Source organism: Hyaena hyaena, unplaced genomic scaffold, assembly GCF_003009895.1.
Source record: "Hyaena hyaena isolate Hyena2069 unplaced genomic scaffold, ASM300989v1 scaffold_341, whole genome shotgun sequence".
Classification (NCBI taxonomy): domain Eukaryota; kingdom Metazoa; phylum Chordata; class Mammalia; order Carnivora; family Hyaenidae; genus Hyaena; species Hyaena hyaena.
The window spans coordinates 665,749-691,573 of NW_024080973.1; the positions used below are offsets into that span (position 1 = coordinate 665,749).

Consider the following 25,825-nt stretch of genomic DNA (forward strand, 5'->3'; position numbering starts at 1 on the left):
CTTATGTTGCTTCTTATGAAGATAATGGACTATCCATGCAGCAGACTACACAAAGAGAGCCAGTATCTCCAGGTTGAAGCAGATGAAAGAGACAGACAGCACTCCAGTTTCTGTGATACTTCACTGCATAAATCATTATCCCAAATACAAAGCCAAAAGAGAACAAGTCTGGTAATTGTCAGGAGTGATAGGTTACTGCTGTTTTTTCAGGACAGTTCGTGGCTGGGATATAATCCAGTCAGGTCAACACTTATATTTAACATCCAATCATACTTAAAGACCACTTAGAACAACACTGCAGTTGTTACTTGGAGCTTACAACTAAGCCCAGTGAGCTTTTTTACCCCACAGTGACGTGTGCACTCTCCTTTGCTTCTGTTCTATTAATAGGTGAGAGATATTCTTTGAGGCAGCGCATACTGACTGCAAATATTTTGTGGTAATAAATAGCAAAAGCATTGGCATATTTATGTCTCCTGGACAAAGTAAATCATAAACACTATACTATTTAGCAATGCCTGAACCAATTTTATTTTTAATCCAGTCCTGTTTCTCCACATTTTACAGAAGAAAGGCTCACAGAGAAGTTTATCTTTAAAAAGTGGATGACTAAAATTCCTGAATGTGAAGAGGTTTCAGGATGGAGGAGAATGATGTGTGATTTCAGCTGCCTTTCTTAGCTCCCTAACTTTTGTGGAAAATTAGTTTGTGCCAGAACTTGACTTATTTAAAAAAAAAAAATCTAAGGGCCATTGTCAAATAAAAATAAAGGCTGTACTTTCCAAAATGCACAAAGCAGCACCACACATCCCTTCCTGAGGCTTTAACACTACTAGCTTAAATATTTATAGACACCTGGATCAGAATACATATATATTGAAAACTAATCATTTTTGTTGAAGGAGTGAATTAGGTCAGTGCCCTTAAGAAGCTCCCCATCAGCTCTCTTTCCCACTCTCCCAACAGTGAAACCCTTTGTCCATTGTATTAACCACTGTAAACTGTTTGGACATCCATTGTTAGCCCTGGCCAACTGGGTAAGTCTGGCTAAAAGAGAGAAAATGGGATTCTGTCAATATATTTCTAACACAATCAAATTTAAGCAAGCTTTGCAAAGAGCCAGCTCACTCTAACTGCTACGGCAGGGGCTGAAATGAAGTTACTGCTCACGCTTATCTTGGCACTTAGAATATTTGCATTCCTGTCGCTTCAAATTTCTCTGCAAGGAGCCTTCAGAAGTAGCACTATAGATATAAGCCCAAAATAAAATGTTAATCAATAAATCACTGGGCCAGCTCACCTCAAAGCAATAATAGTAAGGTAAAAAATTGATTCAGTTGATTCAAGATGTTTAAATGTATTAAGAGCAATACACTATAGCTCACATTTCATAATATAAGCTACATAAAGGACAAGCACCATTGCCGTGTGCTGTCTGCCTTGCGATTCGAAGCACCAAATCGAATCTAATCTCTAAAATCTAGTCTCTTTCCATTTCATTTGTCAGAAGATAAAGAATGTTAAAGACAGAAAAAGGGAACGTCCTTTTCAATCCACCTGTCAATAAGATTTACACATCACCTCTTACTTTATTAAAAACTAACAAATCAGAAGGACTTCAAAAAGAAAGCAGTCATTAAGCTTCATAAAGGATACATCAAAGCAGCTGTTCGTAGAATTAAATCACCCTTCAGTTTCTGCATTAATTGGTAGGCTTGCAAATTATAATTTCTCAAGCTTACTCATACAGAGAAGTACCTAGAGTCACAGATTAAGAGCTAAAGAAGATGAGGCCCTTCAGAGAAACACTTACGCAACAGGTGAGTGTAAATTGCAGCAGCATCCATGCTCCAGCAGGTGACTATAAAGTCAAAGGACGGATTCAGAACGTGCATTACAGAGAGAAGTCTTATGACTGCCTGGGCGTCCTGTTCTTCTGTAATAACGAGGATACTAAGAAGTTATAACCACTGCCATTTAGGCGTCCAGTGCAACCCCAGGAGGCATCTATCCCATTTCTCATTGCCTGGCACTCATCTTCCCGGACTCCCAGAGGCCAGAAACCCCCAACCCCCTTGCCAACAGGGTGCACTTGTTTAAGGTCTGGAAAGGAGGAAGGAAAGCAGATACCCAGAAGTGGCAGGCAAAACTGCACTTCCCAGATCTGAGCTCTGCAACTATCGTTAAGTTCCCTACCGTTTCAGCCACCTGTGGGCTGCAGAGGCAGAGAAGGCAGAAGGGTGTTTCCAAGGTCCTGGCTCTGTGCCGCAGCAGCTTTCTAACTTTCAGGCCATGGGAGACACAAATATGAAAGCCAGCGGGAGCCCTTGATTTTCACCCCTCCAGTCTCTTATCGTGTAGGCACTTAATTCTCTCTATTAAATTCCTTTCTCTGTTCAATAGCCAAAATGATGTGTGTTTTCTTCGTGGAACCCAGACTGAGCAGGTACATTGCGCCCACTATACAGCTGAGAAAACCGAACAAGGAAAAAGTAAACTGCCTGAGGTAGAGCAAGCAAGCAGCAGGACAAAGGAATTCAAACGAACTAAGTCTGCCCAACTTCAGAGTTACCGAACAAAGGTCAAACATATACCAAAGCATGACCTAGCAATTCTACTCCTAGAAATTTACACAAGAGAAATCAGTGCACAAGGCCACAAAGCAGTGTGTAGGTGATTTCCATAGCGGCTTCATTCATAATAAAGACAAAAGAGACAACAGCCTAAATATCCATCCACAGAGGAATGGATAAAAAAACTGGTGAATTCATATAAATGGAATACAATTCAGCAGCAAACAAGAACTACTGAATCACATAACACAGATAAATCTCATGGAAGTTATATTGGAAAAAAGAAGACACAAAATGTTGACTTCATTTATACAGATCCTCTCAAGGTCAAGCAGAACTACCCCATGGTGAGAGAAGTCAGAAGAGAGGTTCCCTTGGGGGTGGGGTGGTAACCATAGGAAGAAGTAGCAAGAGAGAACCTTCCAGAGTGATGGAAAGTCCTGTTTTTTGATCTAGGTGGTAATCACACATTCATGTAAGAGTCTGTCCAGCTCTGGAACCAGAGTGATAGATGTACAGTACTGTGGAAGTACTAAATGCCACTGAACTGTACACTTTAAAAACTGTTTAAAATGGTGGGTCTAGGGGCGCCTGGGTGGCTTAGTCGGTTAAGCGTCTGACTTTCGCTTAGGTCATGATCTCGCGGTTCGTGGGTTCGAGCCCTGCATCGGGCTCTGTGCTGACTGCCAGCTCGGAGCCTGGAGCCTGTTTCAGTCTGTGACTCCCTCTCTCTGATCCTCCCCTGCTCACGCTGTCTCTCTCTCTCTCCTAGAAATAAATAAAAAACATAAAAAAAATTTTTAAAAATAAAATAAAATGGTGGGTCTTGTGTTACATGCACAACACAAACACAAATTTATCAAGCTGACCACTTGGAGATCTGTATTTTACTGTGTGTAAGTTATGCTTCAATAAAACGACAGAAAAATAACAATATAAAAGAAACTTCATTATGAGGAAACAAGCTTATGAGGACAGACCCTGGATGCCAGTTTCTCTGGGAAAATTTTTCTCAGTTTCAGGCACAAGATTTTAACCTCAATTCTTTGGTAAACTGAGTCCACCTTTCCTGCCTCTTCCAGACTCAGGTAAAGACATCTGCAAACTGTCCACTTAACCAGTATAAATAGACTAAATATTTCTCCCAGATCTTTGTTTAAAATTCAGATTTGGGTCTGCTAGAAAGAAGGCCACCGGTATTCAAGATGAACTCGGTGCCTCTTCATTTCAGGGTGTCGCCGCTTGCCTGTTTTTAGACTCTTAACAATAACACCAGAAGGAAGAGCACAAATGTTTCCAGTTCCATTTCTGGAAAATCTCAATGGGTGTCTGAGATGCCACAAATCTCTCTCACCTCTTAAAACTCACCTAGACACTAAACAGACCAGCCCAAAGCAGGCAAAGTGCTCTGCCTGAAGTGATGCTCAAAGTTGAGTGACAGTGAGTGACTTTAAGTTAGTAAAATGACTAACGTTCATTTTACTAACATAAGTTAAGTGATCAGTGAGGTCCTGCAACAGTAACCAGGAGGCTCATCTTCAGCAGTTTATGAAGAACAAACGAGAACAGGCTCCCAGCTGCAGGCCCGCCTTCCTTTCCACCCTCCTGCTGCAGGTGATGTGGCCCCTGTAAGAGAAGTCCACAGGAAAAGAAGGGGGTGTGGGAGACTCCATGTACATAGCACTTACTGGGAAGAATGGAGGGGAAGAGGAAAGAGAAAGAATGATTCTTAAGAAGTGACCCAAGATGACTGCAGATATAGGGTGGGGCTGCAGAGCAAGGAAGAGAAACAGCACACTGTGGTGGTGCATTATTTAAAGCTGCAACTGAATAATAGATCTTTGCAGCACTTCTTGAGCAGAACAACTATTGTCACTCTTGAGTTCTCAGTTTGTCTTTTAGGAAAATATCTTTCAGAGAAGATCCACTGGATCTTTTCTTACAAGAAAACACACACACACAGACACACAAGGATTTTAAAGAGCATGGAAGCACTTTAAGATGACAAGAACCAATAGAAGTTACTTAGAATGTTCTCTAGGCTTTATATCCAACCACTGGGAAGACTTAAGAGACCTTCAAATCTAACTGCTCATTTCCCTATAGAGAAACTAAATTTACGAGCCTTAGCTGAAGTCACCCAGCTAGTTAGCAGTACAGCTTAAACACCACTACAGAAGAGGTCAGTATATAACTCGGCAGGTCTTCTTCAGACTACGAACTATCATCCATTCGCTATATAAACGTCAGGAATCCACTCTCTGGGTTCCCAGTGAGTCTTCAGTTCTTACTGGTGTACCAACAGAAGCCTTCCCCAGATCCAGTCAGTTGGATGTGCTAACTTAGTGGATATGTCTGGTGCCCCGTCAGCTTCTGGGATTACCCAGATGACTCAGACCAAGGAGGGGTTCATGGCAGATGGGAAGTGACCGGCATGTAGCAGACGTGATAAGGGCTCTAATAAATACTGACATGTGCATACCAACCAATCACAAGCGAAAAGGAAGTTGATTCAGCCTGCGGGAAGAAGGGTAAGGGAGGAACCAGGCTTCTAAAAATGAGCTCACAGGGAAGTTCCATCTAAACGAGTCATTCTTTTCAAAAACAGAAATGGTTACTTTTGCTAATTCTCTCAAATAATCTCATTCTGCTTTTGCCAGATATATTTGTGAATAGTGGGCTGGTTGCCTCTCACAGCATACACTACCCTCCTTCCCAACACAGCCCCCGGGTCTTAGGTGTGCTCCACTACCTAAGGCACAAAAGAAACTCCACAACCTAGAACTTGGAACACTTCCTTTACTTCTGTGATAATAAATGGCTCTGAACAAATGGTTCTCACAAAGCCATATTCGGAACATTATTTCCTCCTCTGAGGAACAGAGGTCTTAGAAGCTACAAGTCCTGGGGCACCTGGGCGGCTCAGGCAGTTGAGTGTCTCTTGATTTCAGCTCAGGTCATGAGATCGAGCCTAGCATCGGGCTCCACGATGATAGCCAGGAGCCTGCCTGGGATTCTCTCTCTCCCTCTCTGCTCCTACCCCCACCTCCAATAAATAAATTAATAAACTTTTTTTAAAAAATAGTTACAAGTCCTAGAAAAGTTCTTTTATTAGAAAACAGTATTTCCTCCCCTGTTCAGCTTCAACTCAAATAGCAGCAAAATCTAGAGTATCTGCAGTGTTCTCTCATCTCTATCAAAGGTTTTCTTTAATACAATGGCAAAGATATAGCCAGACTTTAATCATTATCTGTTAATTACAGCCTAGTAACTGTTACCTACCAGGAACTATCCCCATATATATTTTTCTCCAAATGCCTTTGACTTGTCACTAATTATAAATATATAACTATATATTTAGTCTCATATAGGGTGTCTATCAGATGAGGCATACTATAATTAAGGTTTCAGAAGATGATGCCATCTTTTTCTTGTGAACATAATGTATATATTTCATATGACTGATTAAAGTCTACAATAGAAAATAATTAAGGTTTTAGAAGATGATGCCATCTTTTTCTTGTGAACATAATATATATATTTCATATGACTGATTAAAGTCTACAATAGAAAATAACAATTGCCCTATTAATTAATTTTAGAGTCTGACTTTACATATGCATAAAGGTAAAATTTAGAAAACATTTGCACTCAAGGATGTGACATGAGATCTTTGCCATGATTAATGGTGTAATTTGAAATTTGTCAGTTCAGCTTCCTAAAACACAAATACTTTGAGCACTTGCGTGGCTCAGTCAGTTGAGTGTCTGACTCTTGGTTTTGGCTCAGGTCATGATGTTGCAGTTCAGGAGTTCAAGCCCTGTGCTGGACTCCACTCATTCTGTCTCTTTCTCTCCACCCCCACCCCCAAATAAATAAACTTTAAAACACATATATTTTATTCACAGAAGATCTGTGAAGTGTATGCTTTCACCACTAGTATTCCTGCCACCCCCAAATTTCTCCCCCACACATGCAATGTTAGGGAAACATAAACAGAAAGACTATAAACTTTGACTATTCTAATTAGGCTGAATATTAGTCTGAAAGTTAAAATAAACATTCATTATTATAAAAATGTATACTCCTATGGTCTAAAATATATAAGGTGCAGGTGGGGATGCCTGGCTGGCTCAGTCAGTAGAGCATATGACTCCTGATCTTGGGGTCAGGAGTTCAAGCCCCACATTGTAGAGGACTGGGTAGAGTTTACTTAAAAATGTACACAGTGTATAAATGATTAAAAAAGGCTGCATTATATTTTTAAGGTTAAAGACCTGATTTAACTGTAACCATCTGGCAGAGACATTAAACAAATAATCTGCATGGATTTAAAATGACTGAAGTACAAGTTACTAATTGAAGGCTTAGAATTTCACATGAAAGGTGTGCATGAACACACACAACTAAGGATTTTGGTGACTGAAACAAAGTGTTTTCTATTCTGGTTTTATTTACCTACTATGACTATAAACTTTAACTGCTCCTTTCTCTAGATCAAGGCAGGGTTACTTTTTTTATTTTTCTTTTTAACCTCAAGACTTCTAATTTCTACTATAATCCTTGTTAAAGGATATTTTACAGACCAACATAAACTACATCTTTAAAAAATTAACTGCATTTAGGGGTACCTGGTTGTTTCAGTTGCTAAAGCGTGCAACTCTTAATCTCGGGGGTTGTGAGTTTGAGCCAGATGTCGGGTATAGAGATTATTTTAAAAGATAAAATCTTAAAAAAAAAAACACTAAATGCATTTACATGTGAGGCTATTTGATTCTCTACCTTCTTCAGCACTGCTAGAGCAAGAGAGCAAAATGCACTGCATAGCAGATGGTACCCCCTGTAGTACCTAAGTATTTCCTACATTTCCAGTCCATCCTATCATAAAAGTCACACCACAGACTTTTAAATCTGCAGAGTGATTTGTGGGAAGCAGAGAGAGGAATGAGAATTAAGCAAGACATCAAATCGCTTCACAAATGCACTGTCCGCAATAAAAGATAAGAGCCGCGTAGACAAGAGCAAGATGCACACGTTAAGACCTAAAAATCTGTCAAATTCAACTTTCCTGGCTTTTCTGGGTCATTCTGTGTCGGACATTCCTGAAAGTGTGGTCAGGGTGTACTCAGCACTTCATAACTAAATGTCACACTCATATTTTAAGCAGTATTTCCCAAGGTCCAGATTTCAAGGGCTATGTTCACAATTTCTGCCTTATTCTCATACCACTCATCCCAAGAATTTATTTTTCTTACATCAAACTTGTTGCTTTACTTAACATTTATTTTTGCCTCGTTCTTTTTTTATAATTTTTCTTAAGTTTATTTATTTGAGAGAGTCAGAGACAGCATGAGTGAGGGAGGGGCAGAGAGAGAGGGAGACAGAGAATTCCAAACAGGCTCTGCACTGCCAGCGTGGAGCCCGATGTGGGGCTTAATTCATGAAACTGTGAGACCATGATCTGAGCCGAAACCAAGAGTCAGACGCTTAACTGACTGCACCACCCAGGCACTGCTTTGCCTCATTCTAAATAAACAATCTGTCCATGAAATAAGTGAGTTTGGTAACTGGCTTTAGAGTTTTTATCTTGAAGTACAATATCCATGCAGAGTCACTGAAAAATAATGTGCCGCCTATAAGTCTGTCTGTGTAGCACACTTTAGAAAACGCTGTTCAGGGAAGAGCAAAACAGGACAGAAAAAGAATGCTTAAGTAACAATATCAGGGTGTTTTTGTTTTTGTTTTTTTAATGTTTTTCATTTATTTCTGAAAGAGAGACAACACGAGCAGGGGAGGGTCAGAGAGGGAGACACAGAATCCGAAACCGGCTCCAGGCTCTGAGCTGTCAGCACAAAGCCCGACGCAGGGCTCGAACCCACAAACCATGAGATCATGACCTGAGCTGAAGTCGTAGGCTCAACTGACTGAGCCACCCAGGTGCCCCAACATAATCAGGTATTTTTTCACTACAACAGTCTAGTCTCTCTTCTGAGCTCCCAGTAACCGAGGCTGATAAAGCTTTCAGTGCAGTGGCCGGCTAGATGAGAAAGGCTCTAAACCCCTTAAAAACAGAATTAAACTGTCACCATCATGTGAAGGCCTAAGCAGGGCTGCCTGGGCTCTAGAAGTAAGAAGCCAAGTGCATTTCCTAATCAAGCTGCAAAAGCAGCAGACACTTTCTAATTCCAGAGTCTTGAGCAATAATGTAGGTGGTGTACATGCTTAGCCAACTGTATTTCCCAGGCACCCTTCAAACCTGGATCTAGCTATTGCTCCTACTTCATGTTAGAACTGAGTGCCTGAAAACTTTTTTCCACTCCTGATACATGGTCTTTAAAAAAAATTTTTTTAGGGGCCCCTGGGTGGCTTAGTCGGTTAAGCGTCCGACTTTCGCTTGGGTCATGATCTCGCGGTTCGTGGGTTCAAGCCCCGCATCGGGCTCTGTGCTGACTGCCAGCTCAGCCTGGAGCCTGTTTCAGTCTGTGACTCCCTCTCTCTCTCTGACCCTCCCCTGCTCACGCTGTCTCTCTCTCTCTCTGCTAGAAATAAATAAAAATAATAAAAAAAAAATTTTTTTTAATGATAACACCATCTTAGCCCCTCATAGATTTGGTAGCTATATGGGCTTCTGCTAACAAGGGTCATGGTAGAAATTCCCATGGGGGTGAAGTAGGCCCTAAAATAGTTTTAGAGAAGATTTCTTTTTTACCCTCAAAAAGCTCACATAAACTTTGAAGTTTTTAACCCACTTAAATAGGTGTTAAAATCTGATCTCTGGGTCTGTTTCTGACCCCGACCCTTGGATTTAGTATCAAGAAACTAACTCAGTAAAATACCTGAGATAATCATTCTACTTCCCCATCTCTATCCCCTCCCCCACGCCCCCACACAATACCACACCCCAAATCACCTTCAATGGAAAATGCCTTTTTCAACAGCAAGGCTGGCTAGTCGAGGCCATCTGGCCAGCAATTGTTGGGCCCTTGATTACTACTCAGAATCTAATCAATGAGGCATTTTACAGGGAGTCAACCTAGATAAATTAATCTGAAGATACATCTCCTAAATGGGATTTGCTTTAGGGATTAGGTAAGGAATTCCCCGATGGCTCATGTTCTTGGTGGAAGTATGCTGAAAGTTTCAGCAGGGACTGATTACTAACCCTTCCTCTTAACTCCACCCCTGCTACCCACACCTCTGGCCACTCCTGGACCAAATCTGCATGACTTTGTAAACTACAGAACTTACTCCAGCCCATAGGAGGAAAGTGGGCCTGCCTAGTTTCAAGAATTTTACCTGTCTCTTAAAAAGAATACCTTCAGAAGAAAAACCCTTTCTAAACCAAAGATTTTTTTTTTCATCTCCCTTGCATTCCCAGGCACTTCTGCAAAGGATAAATGGCTGGCTGCAACCTTTTGTCGATGTACAAAGAATTAGATCAAAAGTTAAATGAAGACAGAAGTCCTTGCAAATGGAATTCCCCAGGGAGGTGATGTTAAAATGTATTGGGCTTAAGCCTTTGAGAGCCTCAAAACGGGTAATATGCCCTATGTAGGGGGTGGGGTGGTGTTTACTGGGAAACTGATTCACTTCCTTGTAGGGAAAATCAAGTCACTAATACCTTAAGGATTTCTAGGACTTTTTCCCCCCAAGGTCTCTTACTGGCATTCAAGGCCTTTCCAGAGTGTGAGCAGCTCTTTCTCCTTTCCCTCAGCTCCTGCTTAGACACCTAGGTGGTACCTCCTAACTGTACTTCTAGATCCTACCTCCCAGGATGCCGCACTTGGAGTTTTCAGCACCTGTCTTGGTTCATATTTCTAGCTACCGCTTACCTGCCACCCACCGCATGCCCGGAACCTTATATCATTTCATGGAGTCCTCACTCAACCCTAGAGGTGGGTGTGTTATTAGCCCCCTCCTCCTTACTGGCTTACACTGGGGAGTATCTGTTCGAATGCTGCCCTTTCTTCCCAAATAGAACCCACTCTGGGAGGGCGTGTACGGCAGTCCCACCCTGCGTGTATTTCTGTGCTCAGAGTGCACACCTCTGTGCAGGTATAGGTATCCCAGCAGAGTGCGGAGTCCACAACAGTCTGCAATTTTCAGATGTAACGGACTCTTGGGGACAAAAACCGAGTCTTGCTCATCTTGCACCCCTCGCAGAGACCGCCCCAGGTAGGTGCTCGTTATTAGCTGCGGGGTCATAAAAAGGTTGCAGCAGCCACTGCAAGGAAAGAAGTCCTCCTGCGTCTACCTCTGGAAGCAGCTCTGAAAGAGCTCAAGAAACACCTCCAAAGCCACTGCTGCCTGAGTCAAGCACCCCTTCTCTCTCATCTCCCAGAGAGAGGAAGCTACAGCGGCCCGTCCATATATCTGACTGGACTATTTCTAATTGTTCTTCATTATCTGCAAGCTTCGCCACAGGACAGTGCAAGAGAGGCCAGGCCGCTCTTACCACTTGTAGTCTCCACGCTGAGGTGAAGTTGTTCATGAAAATTTACTGAAGAGTCAAGTTTCATTCTCAGGCAGGATATGAAAAGCTACATATGCAGCTACTTCTACTAACTCCTCACTTAAAGCAACACCTTCCCAGGTGTGGGTGATGTCTCCCACCCCCCCCCCCCAAATACACACGCTCAGTCTCTCCCAGGAGCGATTCTGCCAAATCAGGACTGGTTCCCTTGCAAGGATTATCAGCACACCCAGCACAGACCACGAGAAGATGGGAGGCAGAGGGCCTCTCGCCCCCTCTGCTAGGATCCCCCAAGCCGAGGAAGGAGTGTGGAGTCGCAGGGCAGTTTCTACGACGGGGAGAATCTCTGCTGGGAACTGCAGGGAAACCACAACCATTATTACTCAGGCCAGACAGCTGCCAGGGAAGCAGCGCTGCCTAAGAACTTCAACTAAAATAGAGGTGGGAGGCTGTATTCCATTACTAAGCCCTGGAGTATTCGCTCCCAAGTTCGTCCACAATTCAAGAATGTTAAAACCCTGCAGTCAAAACCCTGATTATTTACAACCTAAACTACTGTGTAGAAGCGGACACCTGACAAATGAAGACATAAAGCAAAGGAATGGTGACAGGTAAGATAACACCAGACTAGAAAGCATTCATCAGCCCCTTGTTGTGGCTTCCTCCAAAACACCATCGCCATTCCCTACTGAAAACAACTTTTACTTGTATTACCACGGCGGCTGTTTAAAAAGGAAAACGAGGCTTCTGGTCTCCAAAGAGTTGTCAAGTTTGTCTCACGCGCACAAGCCTGTAAGTTTGCATCAAGTAGGTGTGGTAGGAAACAGAGGAGGAAGACACAAAGGCAGAAGGCAGGCTACACGACAGGCAGGACGAGATAGATGCCTTCAAGGTAGCAGAGATCCAGGGCTGAGTTCAGGACCCTGTCCCCCACCCGCCCTGACCACTTAATCTGGAACCCAAGTGACTTCAGAGACGAGAGAAGAGGGTCAAGGAGCCCTGGAGGCCATGAGCCACCACCCGCTCGGGTGAAATCTCCCCGTGGCCCCGGCCCCACTCTCAGGTGGGAGAGCAGCAGCTGCCCGCCGCGCGCTCCCACGCCCATCCCCCGGGTCTTCTCCCCGCCGAGCCGACGCGAGCGGGCACTTACACGGAGCCAACCTGACAGCTCCCGCCGGGGTGGAAACCCGCGATCCCCTCGCATCGGCATCTCGGGCGCAAATCCCGCCGCGGCTCCGCTCCTCCTCGTTGTCCGCGCGGCCGACCAGTCCTCGGACCCGAAACCCGGGCTGCGGGAGGGCCGGCCCGCGGGGCCCACCCCTTTGTCCCTCCTCCCGCCGCCCGCCGGAGCGCAGCGCCTCCGCGCCGGCCGCGGACCCGGGAAACTCTCGAGCGGGCCGCTACCACCCCCGCGCGGCCGGGGGAGAGGGCACGCCGAGAACACTCCGCGGCGCCCCCGCGGCCGGCCGCTTCAAGAGCGACTTCCGGCGGGGGGCGGCAGGGGGGCGGGGACGGCGGCGGCAGGGGGACCCCCCGGGGCCCGAGCGGCCCGCGGCCCCCACGCCCTCCTCCCCCCCTCGGACGGCGCGATGGTTCGCTCCGCGGCGCGCGCCAGGCCGGCAGGTCGGGCTCCGGGCGCGCGCCGGGGAAGCGCGGGGGGCCGCCGGCCCGTCTGTCCCGGGGCGCTTCCTTTGCGGCCGCGTGCGCCTCCGGGACGAACACGTTTTGGAGAGGTTTGCTGCGCCCCTTTAGCGCCTTCCGAAAGGAAGAAGAGGGGAAGCCCCAAAGTTGTGTGTCCTGGCGGGAGGCCTGCCCAGCCCCCCAGCACGCACACGGCACTGCAGCCCACGTTTCTCCGCTCCACAACGGATTACCGGAATTCCGAGGCTACTGGCGTGTTCGTGCTACAGAAAAGATGACTTTTGAGGAAAATACACCCCGGGTTATCTCTTTTATCCCATTTCCAATACCTCCAATAAGAATATTGGAACGCCTCTCCCATCCTCAGCTTTTAAAAGGCTAACAGGAGCTCACAGATGCTTATCCACGCAGGATTCATCAGGACATTTACTCGTTTTAGAGTCTTCTACGTACGAAGAACCGCGCAAGAGCTTCCTTATTTTAGAGGCATGTAAATTATTGGGAGACTCGAAACAGGTATCCTGATTAAAAGTATAACTTTGGGTTTAAAATTTAAGGGAACCGCGCTGTAAAAGAAAAAAAAGTGGGGACCACCTAGCCCCTCCCTTGAAACTGCTTTCCCTTAAGGCAAAACTCGGCCGAGGCTCACAAGGAGAAGGTGAAAGGTAAAATGTCCGGTCTGACCCGCTGACGAGATGCAGATGCTAGGCGCTTTCCCCGAAAAGTTGCTTCACTTCCTGCCTAATCAAAACAAGTTTGGCAGTTTATGTGGAAAAACAAGCCCAGCAGATGCCTCTCTCAAAGTGTGAGGCTTCTGGCCTCCTTTGGGGTAGCTAAGTGCATGCTTCTGGGTAAGAAAACATTGTGAGTGACGTTTCCCACTTGCCTTCAAGCCTCCAGACTCAGACGTTTGGGTGGTATTCCTGGTGTAAGGGGTTACTCCCCTGACCTAAGCTCCGATTTAAAAAATATTTCCCAAATTAGGTAGTGCCAACAAACAATGGCAATGATAGCGTTTGTGAACTGGTCACACCTTAGTAATGTGAGCTGATCATTAGCATTTAAAAAGGAAGAAAGGAATCCACAGAGTAGTACTTAACATCTGCAGAACGATTTCCTTTTTCTCTCTAGAGAGGCGCTGCTCAATATAACCACTTCTCATATATGGGTATTCAATACATTTTATTTTAAATTAAAATTAGGGATTTAAAATTTAAAAGCTTCCAGGGGCGCCTGGGTGGCTCAGTTGGTTGAGCATCAGACCGGCTCAGGTCATGATCTCACGGTTCAGGAGTTCGAGCCCCACAGTGGGCTTTGTGCTGACAGCTGGAGGTTGGTTCAGAGTCTTTGTCTACCTCTCTCTCTCTCTGCCTCTCTCCTGCTCACACTCTCACCCTCTCAAAATAAGTAAGTAAGTAAACATTAAAAAAAATTTTAATAAATTTAAAGGAAATGAAAATTTCAGACTAATGTGTCACATGAGTCACATTTCCAGTGCTGAATAGCCAGCCACATGCAGCTAATGGCTTCCATATTGGACAGTGCAGATATAGAATATTTCTACCATTGCCGAGAGTTCTATTGGTCTACGCTGCTCCAAATAATGAAATAGTTTTATAGTAGAAACACTATTCTTCTGACACAATGACTGACATAGAGTAACAACAAATAGTTGCTGAAAGGCATGTTCAGTGAGCACGCTAGTATTGTTGCTGGCAATTAAATAGAACTTTTTGGAAAGACAGTAGGACATATTTTTCATATGTGGGTTGCACATTTGAACCCCACTCCTAGAATGTGTTTCTCCAAAGAACTTCTATCAAACAATTACCGAACAACTTCTATCAAGCCAGATCCCCTGATAAAAGATTAAGCTCTCACCTCTTAAGCTCTCACCTCGGGGAGCTCAGTCCCTTACAGCAGGGGATCAGTAAATAATAAGAGACCGCAAAGGCGCTGAAACGCCTGGGGCATTCTGGGGACTTGGGGGAGGGGTTCTTCACCCAGACTAGGGGGATGGGGTTTAGGGAAGGCTTTACATACATGGAGACACTGACAGGAATGGATTTGTGAGAGGAAAAGAGGAGAAAAGCTTTCCAGGTGAAGGGAATAGATACAAGTGGAGAAACAAGGAATGAAGAGACCAGACTTGCCCTTCAGTGCCAGAAGGTGAGGTTGCCCAGGCAAGCAGGGTCTGTATCCTACTGTGAACACAGTGGGAGTGGGATTAGCATTGGCATTTTGTAAAGATAGTTCTGTCAGCTTCTGGAGAAAGATGAATCTGGCAGGTGGGATTGGATGGAAGGGGAGTCAGTAAGAATGAGAAGACCAGCCCAAAATGCATTTTTGTGGGAACGCAGGTGAGACACGACATGGCTATCGGGTTAGGCAGTGTTCGACAACACAGAGCCAATTCTAGAGAAATTAAGGGAATGCAATCTGCAGGCTGGTGGACTGATTAGATATGATGTAAGAAAGAGGGAAGTGAGTCTAAGGTGACTCTCAGGTTTCTGGCTTAACTAAGTACCTGACGATATCTCCACCAAAACACAGAATGCAGGAGTGGGAGCAGATCTTGGGAGGGGCTCGAGGAACCACAGTGAGTTTAGTTAAGGACTGACAGAGCCTCATGGGCTATGGGTCATCAAGGTGGAGATGTTCAAGTATCTACTATGCACTAGTCATGGAGTATTTGGGTAGAGAGCTCTGGGATGGAGGAAGAGATCTGAAAATGTCAATGTATCAAGAAAGCTGAAGTCAGCGGAGGAAGTGAGACTGAATATTCAGACACACTATGGATCGAAGCAACAGAGGATTAAAGAGAGCACCCATCCAGCCTGTTTTCATAATAATCTTTACTGTGACAGGCAAAAAAAAAAAAAATTGGACCCATATCTGGGAATGCCAATATTTAGGGGGAAAGCTCAAGTCCCGAGAGCAGAGACTAGAGAGGAACTGTCAGAAAGGGAAGAAAAACCTCTCTCGAACACTGTCCACAAGGTCAAAGGAAGAATGATTTTCAAGAAAGGGAATATAGCCGACAACATTCACCCATGTGGAGGTCCATTAAGATCAGAACAGGAGATGCTCACCAAGCGGAGGACCAGCCCTCAGCCTGACCAGAGCTGCTTCAATGGGAAGATGAGACTGGAGGGTGGATTCCAGTGGCCGTGGGAGGTGAGGCACTTCATGGTAGGCCAGTTCATCATAACATCAACGTCCAACCATAGAGGGCTGTTAAATTACAGCCAGTCAACTGAATTGGGACAGCAAGCTATCTTTTAAAATTATAGCAAGTGTATCCAGCAACAAGGAGAATAATGTTATAATCACCAATGAAAAAGAACACAGATCTTATCTATCCTATGATGACAATGAAGAAATTATGAAAAACATATAAACGAATTGGAAAGCAAATGGGAACCTGACTGATGACAGAATAGGACTGTGTGTATTTCTCTTTTTAAACTAGTTATTGTCTGTGTCATGCTTTTTGTGGGTTGGACAATTTTTCAGTATTTTTAGGATGCATTACTACGTATAAAATCTTTGTACTAAGTTGGTCAGAAGATCTCAAATCAATATGATACACACTTTTAATAGATTTGTTCAAGAATGTCACAATTTGGGGGCGCCTGGGTGGCTCAGTTGATTAAGCGTCTGACTTCGGCGCAGGTCATGATCTCACTGTTTGTGGGTTTGAGCCCCGCATCAGGCTCTGTGCTGATAGCTGACAGGCCTGGAGCCTGTTTCAGATTCTGTGTCTCCCTCTCTCTGACCCTCCCCTGCTAGCGCTGTCTCTCTCTGACTCTCAAAAATAAATAAACACTTAAAAGAAAATAACGTCACAATTTAGATATATATACACACACACGTATGTACATATACACACATACATAAAGACATAGACATATACATGTATATATATATTCAGGTCATGATCTCATGGTTTGAGTTTGAGTACCTATTGGGCTCTGTGCTGACAGCGCAGAGTCTACTTTAGATTCTCTGTCTCCTCCCACTTCTCTCTCCACTTCCCCCTGCTTGCAGGCTCCCTCTCTCAAAAATAAACATTTGAAAAGTTTACAGGTTAACTGAGCAGTTTAATTGACTTGTATGCAGAATGGCAGACTGGAATCACAGAGACACTTTCTCGTAACAAACATTTCCAGAAGTCCTCCCCCTCTCCCTGCCCCCGCCCCCCACTCCTGGCCCTGGGGTAGATACAGAAAAGATAAAGATGATACATACTGGGGGGGTTGCTCAAAGTGTGATGAAGACAAAACCAAGTAAACAAATGATGACAAGGTGGGAGAGTTGCTCAAGTACAGGAATGACTAACACGCGGAGGTAGCAGTTAAAACTCTGCCCCAGGGAGGGGCACCTTTTGGGAGAACAGACCTGGCCTTTCCCCACCTCACCTGTTGTGGCCTCATCTCTGCCACCGTCTCCCACCCTTCTCAGTCCAAACAGCCTTCCTAGTAACCTCACATGTTCACATGAAGGACTCCCCTAAGCACCCACCACAGGCCCTAAAACAGCATTTAGGAGAGAGGCATCAAAAGTCCTGCTCTGCCCCTCATTCCTTCACTTTTACTTGTTTAATGTTATTCCCAAAGTTTGTTAAAGTACTCTTTTTGCCGGAAGTGGGGAGGAAGGGTCAGGGTGACTAGCTACCTAAGTGCCTAGTTAAAGCACTGATACCTATATATGGAACTGCTTCTAGTACCATATAGTCCTGCATGACCCACCAAGCCCCATAGACAGCCTTCTGATTGAGACTCTCCTCACTGCAATCTATGATGGTTCTATAAATATGATACAACAAAACAAACTCGACTCTAAGTGTAACGGTCATAGGTTTACACACATTGCAGAGAGCAAATTATATTCAAGCTAGCCTTTAGCACTTAGAATCCTACAAACAGATGAGTGCATTATAATCCACTAGAAGAATCCCCAGGTTCACCTCAGCCTTTGGGGCAACTCAAGATTCCTGCTTTACCTTTGGAAGCACTGTGTTTCTAGTTTCCCGCCAAGTACTACAAATCCCGTCTTCAGGATCGTTCCCATAGCTTAATATTATGTAGGAAGAGCAGAAAGCTGCCTCTACTTTGCCACTTTCCTGAACATCCAGACGTCTACGTGTTAGTGTCTCAAAGGTCACTGCCAATTTTTACATAGACATTCTTCTGTCCAGGAAATGATAAGTGCAGTGTAACACTATTTACACTGTTCCATAGTTAAGAAAACTGTTTTCAGTTTTGTTCATTTTTTTTAGACCACTGAGTTTCTTTCAAAAAAAATTAATAATAAGATGCCAATTATAAAGCATTCGAAACAGTTCAGAAAAACACAAATAAATGTAAAAATCATCTAATATCCTAGTCAGCTTCAAAATTAGGTGGCCATTCCAGACATATGCACAGATACAGATAAAAGGCTAATTAGGAGACTACTCCAGAGACCAGAAAAATTTAAACAAAAACGAGTTTTATTACAGGCCTGTTTTAATTTAAAAATAGTAAATAAAATTCTATTTGATATTGACAGAAAAAAAAAGAAAATTGAATAAAACAACCCAACCCTCATGAACACAAGTAAATGTTTCTTCAACATGATATTTATCCGCAAAAGATCATCTAAAGAGAAAAGATCAACTCCCCTCCCGAAAAAAATCTTCAGTAGTGAGTTTCCAAAGACACTTCTAAAACATGAAGAGATTAGTGTTTTATTTATGAAAAATCACGTTTTAATTTTTGAAAGTTCCTCTTCCTCCAGGACTTGCCTCTTTGCTGTCTCCCTGTATCCAATCCTCCCATCCAGCCTTCCCGGCAGCCAGAATGATCTTTTAATGAATCAAATCAGATCTCATAACTCTGTGCCTTTAAACCCTCAAAAGGGCACCAACCCAGGCTTCCTGCCATGGCCTCATTACAGGCTGAATGTGTGGGTCTCCCTCAGCACCCCCCCCCCCACCAAAGGGCTTCAAGCCTTAACCCCCAATGTGGTGGTATCTGGCTATGGGCCTTTGGGAGCGAATTAATTTGGTTTAGATTAGGTCATGAGAGTAAGAGCCTCACGAGATGGGATTTGTGGTCTCATAAGAGGAAGAGAGAGATCTCTCTCCAGACTCAAGCTCCTAGGAAAGACCATGTGAGGACCCACGGAGAAGGCAGCTGTCTACCAGCCAGGAGGAGGGCCCCCACCAAGAACCAGATCTGTCAGCACCTTGGTCTTAGACTTCGTAGTCCCCAGAACTGTGAGAAGTAAATGTCCGTTGTTTAAACCACTCAGCTATTATTTGTTCTAGAGCCCAAGCTGGCTGAGACAGCCTCCAAGCCTGCTGCCTCCGCCCAACCCAGCACATCCTGCTCTCTCCCAAGCTCAGGTCCCGGAGCCACACTGGCCTTTCTTTGTGGCTCTTGAGATCCTGGCCAAGCGCATTTCTGCCCCAGAGCTTTTGTTTGAGCTTCCCTGCCTGGAGCACAGTGCCAGCTTCTGCTTAGATTTCTCTTTCTTTCTAAAGCAGGAAGCATCCCTTGAGGTGGCAACCAGGAAGTGATGGCCTCAGGAGAGAGTCAAGTTTAAGTTAAAGCAGGACATGGAGGCCAGCTGAGTGCTTTGCTTCTGGCGGCAAAGTGAGTGAAGCGAGCGTTTCAGAGAGCAGAGTGCAGGGGTATAAAAAGGCAGGGGCGGGCGGTGGTCTCAGGGCGCTAAGGGAAGCTGAGGGAGGCACCGCAGCAGGGAGGGAGGGGAGCCCGAGACAGCAAAGGACCCTAGTATCCACAGCTCTCCCTTCTTAACTTTATTATTATTATTACTCTTGGTAACACATCGGTAGGGATGTTGTTATTACCACAACGAAAAGATGTCAGAGTGAGCACAAAAGTGACAAAAACAATAGTCGTACTGGAAAGAAAGTACTCTCGGTTCTCAGCGCATGGTGGCTTTCAGTTCACTCTCTTCTCTTTCCGCCATTGGCACAAATCCCAAACCCGGCCATGATCCTGAGCATGCTGAGGTCAGCTGGCCACAGAACTGACGGAAGAATTCACTGTGCACCTCAGAGTCAGCTGCGACTGGATGGGTTAGGTGTCCAGGGGGGCCCGGGTCTGGTGCTGGGAGAGTGCTGGGGGGCGTCGTGGTGCCAGGCTGCCCACCCATGAGGGCTCCCAGGACACTCATAAGGGGACGGTTCGAGCATGCTCAGGCCAACAAGCAAGGTCAAAGTGTCCTCACCCTGACCAACGGGACTGAGACAGAGCTGCAGGCCTGGAGATCCTAGGAGCACCTTCTGAAGCACAGTTTGGTCTAGACAGGCCCTTCCGGGGAGCGTGCTCCATGCTGCAGAGGGTCCTCCCCTGGCGGGGTGTCCAGGGGTGTCCTGCTTACACTGCACAGTATACAAAATCCACACTCTTTTCAGGGACAGATGCCACTTATTAACCCTCAATTGAAAACCAGCAACAGGATGCCTGGGGGGCTCAGTGGGCTGAGCATCCGACTTCAGCTCAGGTCATGATCTCACGGTTCTTGAGTACAAGCCCTGCGTCAGGCTCTGTGCTGACAGCTCAGAGCCTGGAGCCTGCTTCGGATTCTGTCTCCCTCCGTCTCTGCCCCTCCTGCTCATGCTCTGTGTCTCTCTCTCAAAACACACACACACAAACACACACACACAACCAGCAACAACAAGATGTGCCAGGCTGGCTCGGTCAGTAGAGCTGAGCAGCTCTTGATCTTGGGTCTGTGAGTTCAAGCCCCAGGCTGGGGGGCAGGGATATAGAGATTACTTAAAAATAAAATCTTAATACAACGACAACAAATAAAGCGTGATAAACAAAGATTGATTAAAAGCATATCACGTGCCAAAACTCTCTCAAACACTGTTGTAACTCATTTCACGCAAAGCTGCATAGGGCCCGCATATCTTTCGTATGTTTGGTATTACTGCTGTGCTTCAGCAACAAGGAAACTGCACTTCCAAGGGGGGAAAGCAGCTGTTGCCCAAGGTTGTCATCCAGCAGAAGCGGGGGAGGCCCCAGACACAGGCCTGTGGGACTGAAGCTCATCATCATGACTGCTCTCCGGCCCCCAGCCACGTTCACTGTCTCCACTACAAACAATGCACCAGGTCAGGTCAGGTCAGGGCCTTTGCCATTGGTACTGTGGTTTTCTTTCCTGAACAGAACGCAGGAGGGTTTCTGTGGAACAAGGGTTGAAGGATCATGTTTGTTAAACTCCTGCTGCGCAGTATTCAAAGGTAAATTCCACAGCTCTGTTCTCCACCCATTCAAGATGCAGAAAGGAAAGAAGGTGAAGGGAAGAAGGTGGCCATGAGAGCACCGCTCTTGCAAGGAAGCAGGAGGCCAAGGTGGCCAATCCCTGTTTGAGAAAAGGCCCAAGAATTTTGGCATCGGACAAGACACCCAGCCCAAAAGGGACCTCACCTGCTTTGTCAAATGGCCCTGTGACATCCGGCTCTTCTCTCTAAATGTGTAATCTGCCCCCCTACCCCGAGATTAACCTTGTACCACCAAACAGCTGCTCAGCTGCTTAGGCTGCCTCCAGATGCAGACCAGAGACCAAGCAAGGGAAGCAGCAGAGACTGTTGATCTGGATTAAGGAGAAAGCTGCCAGCAAAGGGGATGTCCCCACTAAGAGGCCACCTGTGCCCACCTTAGTGGAAAACAGGCTCAGCTGATAGTGACTGCACTGTGGATCCCACTGTGTGTGCTGTGGATGCCACTGAGCAGGCCTCCTCCCTGCACGCCCGCTGTCCCAACATGGGGGCTCCCCACTGCATCATCAAGGAGAAGGCCAGGCTGTGGCGTCTGGTCCACGGGAAGACCCGCATCGCTGTCGCCTCCACACAGGTTAACTCAGAAGACCAAGGTGCTCGGGCTGATCTAGTGGAAGCCATTAGGTCCAACTACAATGACAGAAACGATGAGATCTGCTGCCACCGGGAAGGCAACGTCCTGGGTCGGGTGGCGCATAGTTCTTACCCAGCTGGAACAGGCAAAAACCAAAGAGCCAGCCACCAATCTGGACTCAGAGCACGCTGTTAAATTCTCTGAAAAAAAAAGTAATAAAACGTTCTCTTTAAAAAAAAAAAAAAAAAAGGTAAATGTCATCTGACTCCAGCCTCGAGCTAGTTTAGTGAGAATCCTTGATGCAAATGTGATCTGGCGTCTAACTGAACTTCGGAGCACCCACTCACTCCCTAAACAAGTGCTTTGAGAAAAACAAAAAACTTCAATAGGTTAAAAATGGGCCAGGTAAAAAGGCTCTCATCTCACAGGTTAGGGAGGGAATCTGAGGTGAGAGAGGCCCCAGGGACCGTCGCATGAGACACAGGTCCTCCCGGGAACCAGAGGGGCCTCTGGCAACTCGTGAATTGCTTTAAAAAATTATCACCAGAACCCTCCAGCCCCAAGAATTCAGGATCCCCTATCAGCCCAGATTAACGTAGCTGAAGAGTCTCCTAGATTTTCAAAGACTTCTCAGATCTGAAAGGGGCCTTTAGAAAAGCATGGGGAGCAGACGTTTTTCCAGGGCAGTCAGGAAGAGAACTCAGTCTCTGGAACAAAGGAAGCAGGGCCTGGGAAAGGACTTCCAAGGAAGCGTTCAATCACACTTGAAGACCAGGCTAACAAATTACGCTCCTATGGGACTTCTGCTAAATTTCCCTGTTGACAAGAATTACCTGAGGCATCCCAGGTCCCTCCCTGAAATGCTGGGGGGAGGGGGGAGTGTCTGAGATGGGGCGGGGGAGTGGATGTTTTGACCATGTACCCCCCCCTCCCAGTCTCATTATCAGGGAGGTCTGGGAAATTCTGCAAAGAAACTTGTTTCAATGCTCGGACACAAGACAGAAAGATCACAATTTTGAAGGCAGATAAAACATTCGAAAAGGCAAGAAAATCATCATCTCTATTTGCAAACTGTTGTCTTTGGTTTGCAAAGGAAAGGATCTGGTCCTATCATTCTTTTCAGTATATTTCTTTACATATATATTTGCATATACACCTCTCATTTGTATTTCAATTGTCTTTCTATACATGGTACTTGTTTATTTACCCAAATCATACTGTAGATCATTTAAAAAGTAGCAAAATATAACTAAATTGTCACCATCCAGAGAGCAAACCACTGTTATAACTGTATGAATATTCTTCCGGGTACCTGTATGTAGGTAAGCATGTAGATACCATGCACAACTTTGCACATCTGGGGCCATACTAGGTATGTGCTTTTGCTACCTTTATAAGAACATACATAAAAATGTTGCTTGACTATTTTTTCGTGGCAATACAGATTTATATCATGTGTCTATCTGTATAATAGTCCATTTGTACGAATGTACTATCATTTGCTCAATAAATACTTTTATTTGAAGTTCTTTTTTAAAAACTGGTATAGAGAACAAGGAAAAAAATCAGATGAATGAAATTCCTAAGATTTATTTCATATATAATGAGGAAGTAAGATGCTTATAAAACTCAAGCAGAATTTATAAGACAGGTAGAGAGAGGGTACATACTAGGTTAGTAAGCTATAAGATGTGTTAAACAGAATAAATGGAGTATTTGTATATTAAATATAAATCAAAAGATTTAAACAAATTACAGTGTTGGGGCGCCTGGCTGGCTCAGTCGGTTAAGCATCCAACTTTAGCTCATGTCATGATCTCATGGTTCGTGGGTTCGAGCCCCGCGTAGGGCTCTGTGCTGACAGCTCAGAGCCTAGAGCCTGCTTTGCATTCTGTATCTCCCTCTCTCTCTGCCCCTGCCCTACTTGTGTTCTCTCTCTCAGAAATAAATTAAAAAACTTAAAAAAAACATAAACAAATATCTGTGTTACTTAGAAAGAGAGATAAGGACAAAGTAAATCTTACATAGTAATAATATTTAATAAAACACTGGTAAGTTCAATAAATAACTAATTATAATTGTATTTATTTAGATATAAAATACAATAATAATATATTTTATAACCCATAATTTATTTTTAAAAAGATTTCTTATTTAAGAAAATACTGATACTATATAATAAACCCCAGTTCGTGTTATGTCCAGATTGACAATTATGTCATCCTTAAATTGACCACCTATTGGTGACATGCCTTATGTGCAATTCTGGCTCCTCAGAGATATCATGGACTCACCCCATTACATGGGCTTAGAAAAGCCAGCTGAAGGTGAAAACTTGGAACTTTTACTTCTGTGGGATTGGGAGCCCCTCCGCAGTCCCGTCTTTCCTGGGGCTCCTCCGTCTATCTGAATGCTTGGGGAGCTCACACCAGCAGCACAGACCCGCCGCAGTAGTGCTCATACTTTAGGGCATCAGAAACTCCCAGAGGGCTTGTTAAAACAGATTCCTGGGTCGTGCCCCCGGAGTTTCTGCTTCAGTCGGTGTGGGGTGAGGCCCAGGAACATGCATTTCTAAACAGGTTCCCACCAGGCCATTCTCGGTTTCTCTCCCTCATCTAGTTTTCATCCTCCAGGTGCTAAAGGATTCTGATTGTTGTTCTAAGTCTTGGGTTAGAATCCTTCTTTCTTGTCACATTTATTATGCTGAGGTGAAGCCATCAGAAGAGACAAATTTAATTTTAAAGACTCTTTCAAAGCATGTTGACAGAGTTAATTATTTTAGTTAACTAGACTTAAGATGCGAAGCTGATTTTTTGAATATCAACAATAGTATTCCAAATATCAATATCAATTATTCAGACTAACTATAATCAGGGCGCCTGGTGGCTCAATCAGTGAACTATCCACTCTCTCATCTCAGGTCATGATCTCACGGTTCGCAAGTTTAAGCCTCACATCGGGCTCTCTGCTGTCAGCACAGAGCCCCCTTTGGATCTTCTGCCCCCAATCCCCACCCTTTCCCCGCTTGTGCTCTCTGACTCAAAAATAAGCAAACATTAAAAAAAATAACTATAATCAAATAACTATGTATATTATTAAAGTCAACGATTTTTAAATATCAATATAATTATTATTAAGTGGGGGACATTCTGCTCAGGGTGTCCTGTCTAATCGTGCTACGCAAGCAGATTACTTCCAAATGAGAACCAAACTCTGCCTGAACTAAAAACTGCTGTCACCAACCACTCTGTTCAAAAACGTGACAAAGTACCAATAACAGGGATCCAATGATGATACCCCTTCCAAGCAGAAGCTCGTTGCAAATTATTTATCTCAGTTTTAGCAGGTTAATGGGAATTGGGTTTCCTCTAGGACTCCCCACACAGCCACAGCACCAGGGGCCTGAATCAGGCAGCACACATGGCAGCATAACTGCTGATCACAAATAAGACTGAACTGGAACTCCCAGCCAGGGAAGAGCCTTGCCCATATACACTCCCTCAGGCAGTGCAGTGCCTAGTTCATAAGGACCCTGGAACCATTACTGGACCACTCAGTGGCTGGAATAGATGGAGGAGAAAGTGTTAGAAAGAACGGCAGGTGGCGGTGAGGAAAAGAGATAAGTACAGCAAATCCTTTTAAGAAATTTCGCTGTTGACAGATGTCCATTGACTGATGAATGGATAAAGAAGATGTGGTAAATATATTCTATGGACTATTACTCAGCCATCAAAAAGAATGAAATCTTGTCATTTGCAATGACATAGATGGAGCTAGAGTGTATTATGCTAAGTGAAATAAGTCCATCAGAGAAAGAAAAATACAGTATATGATTTCACTCATATGTGGAACTTAACAAACAACAGATAAACATGGGAAGGGCAGGGAGAGAAGAAAGGGAAATAAACCACAAGAGACTCTTAACAATAGAGAACAACCTGAGGGTTGATGGAGGGGTGCTGGGTGGAGGGATGGGCTAAATGGATGATGGGTACTAAGGAGGGCACTTGTGATGAGCACTGGATGTTGTATGTAAGTGACAAATCACTGAATTCTATTCCTAAAACCAATATTGCACAGATTGTTAACTAACCAAAATTTAAATAAATAAATAAATGAATAAATAAACATACAAATAAATAAAATTTAAAAAGAAAAGAAATTTGGCTGTGAAAAGTAAGAGACAGGGCTCTGGGTTGGAGAGCACCTAGCCGTGTTCCCATACTTAAGTTCTGGATTCTCTTAAACATGCAGGAGTATCA

At 44.6% G+C, this 25,825-nt stretch overlaps 1 protein-coding gene and 1 pseudogene across 4 annotated transcripts in view; one reads left to right on the forward strand and one right to left on the reverse strand.

Moving 5' to 3' along the window:
- Window positions 1-25,825, reverse strand: part of TJP2 (tight junction protein 2) — a 125,423-nt gene that overhangs the window by 64,460 nt on the left and 35,138 nt on the right. Inside the window, exon 1 of one of the 4 annotated variants that reach the window (XM_039249532.1) lies at window positions 12,197-12,276. The exons of 2 other annotated variants lie outside the window; for them this stretch is intronic. In XM_039249532.1, coding sequence (XP_039105463.1) covers window positions 12,197-12,256 — 60 coding nt within the window. In that variant the 5' untranslated portion in view covers window positions 12,257-12,276. Of the gene's footprint in view, window positions 1-12,196; window positions 12,277-25,825 lie in introns of those variants that run through there. One more of the 4 variants, XM_039249531.1, reaches the window with a different exon arrangement.
- Window positions 15,700-25,825, forward strand: part of LOC120243398 — a 32,861-nt pseudogene continuing 22,735 nt past the window's right edge.